Consider the following 5,770-nt stretch of genomic DNA (forward strand, 5'->3'; position numbering starts at 1 on the left):
TGCCCGCATGATGCTTCTACAGGCTTCTTGATCTTTTTTCTCCTTTCTTCTAATCAATTCTTGATCAATAATAGCTCCTAATGTTGGCACTTCTAACTTACATTCACACTAGCACTTACTACACAACACCAGCCCTTTAACTATGACTGCTTTAGGTTTCTTGGGCAACTTGATAGTTCTTTCTATCGGTCTATCGACTTGCCTTCTTTCTACTTTCACTTCCCAAGTAGCTTTTCCTTTCCCTTTTTCCGCCTAAATTAAGTTGATCATGTTTATTGGGGCTTCTGGGAAGGGATCTGTGTCAATCATCATATTGGCTTGTGGTTTTTCCAACATCAACTTTCCCTTCACTATGAGGTCTTGTATCCAATCCCTAAACTTGACACAGTTGGTTATGGAATGATTGAAGGTATAGTGTAGCTTGCAATACTTCTTTCCTTCTTTCCTCTTAGCTCTTTGGCTTAGGCATCTTTTTGGTGTTGTCGGGCACAATCACTCTTGCCCACACCAACTCTTCATAGATCTCTGAGGCCATGGTTAGATCAAATGAATAACTCTGGTATTTAGGGGGTTTCATAGGGATAAATCCACCATCATTCATCATCACATTTTGATCCTTGACTGGTTGGACTAACCCCTTCACTATTAACGGTTTGAAGGGGGTAGTCATCTCTACCGCACACATGTCCATCCCTTCTCTTCCATGGCCATCATTTTGTTCTGGTTCAACTCCTTCAAACTCCACTTGGTGAATTGCCGCTTTACTTTTGTAGAAAAGAGGCACCTTAGATGAGTGTTTCACTTGTTGTTCTTCAAGCAATAGTTTCTCATACTTTGTGGCAACAATCACTAATTCTTGCAACTTCTTGAACTGTATATCATAAAACTTCTTCCTCAAAAGCAGCCTCAAGGCCTTTTGAGCAATGGATATGAGTTGGGCGTGATTGATAAGGAATTGGCACCTCATTCTTGTCCTTTTAAACCTCATCATGAAGTCCTCTATAGACTTATGTTCATATTGCTTCATCTCCACTAAGTCATTAATAGACATCTCGGGCTCCATCCTATAGAACTACTCATGGAAAGCCATCTCTATTTGTCCCTAGTTAGCAATAGAATTGGGGGGCAACAAAGAATACCATTGAGATGCTAAGCTAACCAATGAGTTCCCAAACAATCTTAACTTATAATTAAGATTGTCTTCAAATGCCACGCAATGGTTGGAGAACTTGAAGATGTGATCTCTAGAAGATACACTACCATTATCCCCACTAAAAGTGGGAAACGCGGGCATCTTGAAGTTAAGTGGAAAAGGATTCTGCTCATCAATATACTCCGCGTATGGCTTCTGGTAGGTGATCCTGAATAGCAGGCGAGCTTGGGGTTGAGCATTCTGGGCCACCATCCTTCTTAATTCAGCTAACTTATGTCTGAGCTGCTGGTTAGCTTTATTGTTGTATGGGGTATGTGGGGTTCCCTATTTCGGGCTACGATCATTCCCCGATAAGGTTTCCTTCTTTGGGTCAGGCTGTTTCCACTTGGCATCCCCTCCCTTATTGGCCAATGGTGGGGGCCTATAAGGATGTGGCTTGTCTGCCTTGGTAGGCTTGCCTTTTCCACTAGATTCTCCGATTAACTGGGGCATCCCATACTTCCTTGTTTCTTGCCCACTTTGCCCTCTACTATTTAGTGAAAATAATAGGGTCCGGGCAACTCTGCTTCTAGGATCTCCTCCAACACTGGCTGATTGGCTCCAGATCCTTCCTTGTTTTTTTCTTTATCCTCTTTTCCTCAAGCACATGAAATAGGGGGATAACTGGTTCTTTCTCAGGACTAACCTCTCTTATCATTTCCTTGGCATAACCATTTTTTGGAGTACAGTACTCCAGATGTAATCTTCTTTGCAAACTTCCTGTTAAGGAGCAGAGTCTGCTTACTTCTCCTTTGGTTTCCAAAGTGATATTTTCCATACTTTTCAGCACTTGTACCATGGTGGCTTGCAAATGTTCATTGGTTACCTTTCCTCCTGACTTCTCGGATGAAGTCGGGCTTTCTAGAATAGCTGGTCCTCGTAGGGAGGGGAAATCTTCTGGATGATCTGTCATGCTTGATCTTGGTAAACACTGGGATGGCCTGTATTCTGTTTTCCACCTGAAGGTTTTCTCCTTCCTTCTCCTTCTTGGCATACAAGACTAAATATGATCCCACAAGGTGTGCCAAAACTATCTTCGGGCAAAGATTTCTCTAGAGAAGGATTCTTAGACCTCAGCACAGCTCCCCAAGGGATTGGCACGTTGGATGTGTAGTTGGGCTCTTGCTTGTTGATGTGTTATAAGAAGACAAAGTTAGTTCTGAAAAGTGTCTTTGTGGGGCCTTAGGTATAGGCCTTGAGGCTCGCAATCAAAACTAAGTGCTAGGTGTGCCACTGCTGTCTTAGTATAGCAGATATAGAACAAGAGTATTTTTAGTCGATTACTTGCGCCCCAAGTTACTTGGACTTCTTGTTATCAAAGGATTGTAGTAGATGTGTTAAGTCCACATTAAGTTCGTTTTCTTCCCTTGTAAACAAGGACTTTTAGTTCATAGTCTTGTATGTTCGAATGGAGGGAGTCCAGATCCCCTTAAGTAATTTGTTTGGCCCTAGATTGATTTTAATGAAGATATATCCATTAAACTAACCAGATCCAAATGCAAATAAGACTCTTAAAGTAGGAAAGCAGGTGGATATGACTTGAATACATACTGGAGAATGCATTAAGTAATAAATCTACAAATTTAGAAAACAAACAATGAGCTTCGGGCAAGATTTCACCTTGTCTGTCAAGGTTGGACTTCTTGCAGTTACTTCTCTTTGTGTTAACAGGGGTTTATATGCTAAAAAGGGATGGATGGGAAACAAGTTTACAAAAGAGAATTGATATTACGCCACTAAGGGAGATAGTAGAGCTTTAAAATAGAAAAAGATAAGCTTTCTAAGGAAATCTAGACAAGAGATAGCTTGTCGCTAAAAAGGACTGAATCTGGATTGATTTCTACCGTAGCTACATCAACTGAATTTTTTCACATTTTATTTACCGTTAGAGCCTAAAGCCCACAAACACAAAAAAAGAAAGCCAGAACAAGTATTTTCCAAGAGGGTATTATCAAACCAATGAATATTTAAGATAATTAGCTTCAGGGCAAAAATCAGCCAGACCATCGCCTTAAAGTTACTCTTTATACATGGCACCACCTTGCGATTCCGTCAAACGGGGAATGATCACGAGTCTTCTCTTACAATGCGAATAATAAATGTTACTAAACCATTTATTTATAAAAATAGAAGTTCTCAATTGAAAAAGTATGTATTATTTTCTATATTATGTAAAAATAATTGGGAGTTGAATCCCTCAGCCTTATTAAACTTGAGTTGTTCATTTTGGTTACATGTTTGTTGATCACTTTGTTTGTCATAACGTTCGTGTACACACACACACACGCACACGCACATTCTGTTTATTTTTAGTTCTTCATTCATTGCATTTCTATATTTTCATATGTTGTTTTTTTTTTTCTTGGGTTTTTTTTTTCTTGGAGAAATACATTATCATATTGTATTATATAACACAAACACTTTTTTCCTTCAGGGGTGGAATTTTTTGCCAAATTACCATACCAACCGAATTACCAACCATACCATATCAAAGTTGTGCCAAAAAATTTGTACCATTGGTAGTGGTACGGTAATGGTATTCAAAACCATTACTAGTGGTATACCATACCATACCACTACTATTAATATTATATCATTTATTTATTCATATAATTAGGTATTGTTATCATTATATATGCACTTTATATTTTTTCCTAGTCATTTATCCAAAACCATCCTCTCACCCTCTAACCTCTACTTTCCAATTTAAAAAAAACTAAGCCTTCTTACTGTTGCGACTTCATCTTTGCACTCATCTTGCTATCGACTTCATCTTCGTTGGTCCCGTTCTGATGACTCTCTCTCTGCCGTCCATCTCATCTTCTTCTTCATCAAATTTGGTTGTCCTTCTCCCTGGCTTCATCTGTCAAGTTAATTTTTGTGCAATTTTAAAGAATGTGGAGAAGGAATTTAGGAATCTTTGTACTATTTTTTTTTTTAAGGGATGATGGGTTCTTTTAGCAATTTTTCCATCTATTTATTTCTTTTTTCTTAAATGAATTTCTATAAAATTCCCAAAGAGAGTGGCTGAAACAGGTTTGGGCCTTGAATTGGATTGGAAAAAAAAAACAAATTTTGGCCCAAAAAAGTGGCCCAAAACAAAGTGGTAATTACTATTACCATACGATGCCAACCAAACTATTTGGCATGCCGAAATTCGGTATCAAAAAGTTTACCACAATAATGGTAATAGATTTTGTCATACCAAAAGTTTGGTAAGATAATTGGTACATGAATTTTGATACGGTAATCGTACCAATACCATCCCTAATCATATATAACAAAAGCAGCTAAATTGGATTAAAAGCTGAAACAAGGAACGTCTCCGCTAGAAAGTGGACGATATTGTACAGTAATGCGACAAATAATCAATATTGTTCATCACATGTTTTATAAAAGTGAGGCCCGCATTCACATGATTCCCAACAATTATTAATTAATACAAATATTCTAACCACCAACATCTAAAATTAGTTTGAAGCTCGGGCCCGGCGTGATAAATTTCAGCTTTATCAAATGTTTCCAATTGTTGTGACTTTATAGAATGAGCTTATCGATCGTCACTTGCGTGTTGAGTTATTGAGTTTTACATATATATATTAGTAATTTGAGACGTCACAGCAACAATAAACTGGTTTCACTTAAATTCTCCTCTTAGTATGGACGTTTATCCTCATAGTTACCAGGAGGATCATAGCTGCAGATGACAAAAACCCAATTATTGTCACACTTGGCCCTTGCACATCCAAGATGAATCGAGTTGCGCCAAACCACCTGAGTATAATGTCCGCATTCATCACCAACACACTTATTGGAGGCGTAGTTATAGTTGGGTTTCTCAGTCACCCAAAACTTCACAGCTTGAGCACCGGTCATTTCTCCATAGCCTTCAGCCAAGTTCTCACCATAAGGCCCTCCTGAGTGCTCCATGTCACACCCTCTCACTCTTGTATTGGCATACTGCTGAGCATAGGCTGCTACAGTGTCGTTCCATTTGATCGGACCGACACCAACTGCTGCCCGAGCTCTGTTGTGTTCATCGACGAAGTCTTGGTGAGGGTTAGGGGAATAATAACCGACTTTCCGGGCTAGGGAGGTATGAGCAGCTAAGATTAATGCTGTGGAGAATATGCATAGTAAAAGGTTACTAAAGTACCCCATTTTTCTGTATCTTCGTGTAAGATGCAGGTGGGAATATCAGAGGTTGATCTTAACACAAATGGGACATGAGATTATGGTATTTATAGAGAGAAACTTCAGTCACAAGAATTGTTTAACTAAGAGGGCTAAAATAAGAATTCTAAATAAAATTATTAAAATAATTTTTACTTCGTTAAAAGATATTCTAAATTCAAATCTCAGGAAAAATATATGTTGAAATATAAAATAAATTCTGTACTTCACTCACTTTATCCCAAACTTTTTAATAGATATCGCATCTAATATGATCAAAATTATTACTTATTCTGAATAATTTAGGGGTTTTTGGTTAAATATTGAAGAATATAAGTAGAAGTAGGCTATTTCAACCAGGTGCAGTACAAATGGACAGCAATAACATGGCTAACGTAAAGGGGT

The 5,770-nt window shown here is 38.2% G+C and overlaps 1 protein-coding gene across 1 annotated transcript; it reads right to left on the minus strand.

The window, feature by feature from the left end:
• Nucleotides 1–4,690: 4,690 nt before the first annotated feature.
• Nucleotides 4,691–5,353, minus strand: LOC125480647 (pathogenesis-related protein 1-like). The gene has a single exon (XM_048591649.1). The coding sequence runs from the start codon at nt 5,351–5,353 to the stop codon at nt 4,847–4,849; it is 507 nt and encodes a 168-aa protein (XP_048447606.1). The 3' UTR covers nt 4,691–4,846.
• Between the last annotated feature and the right edge of the window lie 417 nt (nt 5,354–5,770).

This window comes from the organism of the source record quoted next, unplaced genomic scaffold (assembly GCF_019419815.1).
Source record: "Pyrus x bretschneideri cultivar Hongxiangsu unplaced genomic scaffold, Pyrus_bretschneideri_v1 Contig10, whole genome shotgun sequence".
Classification (NCBI taxonomy): domain Eukaryota; kingdom Viridiplantae; phylum Streptophyta; class Magnoliopsida; order Rosales; family Rosaceae; genus Pyrus; species Pyrus x bretschneideri.

Coding starts and splice junctions, on each gene's coding strand:
- LOC125480647 (XM_048591649.1), bottom strand. CDS start 5,353: ATGGGGTACTTTAGTAACCTTTTACTATGCATATTCTCCACAGCATTA.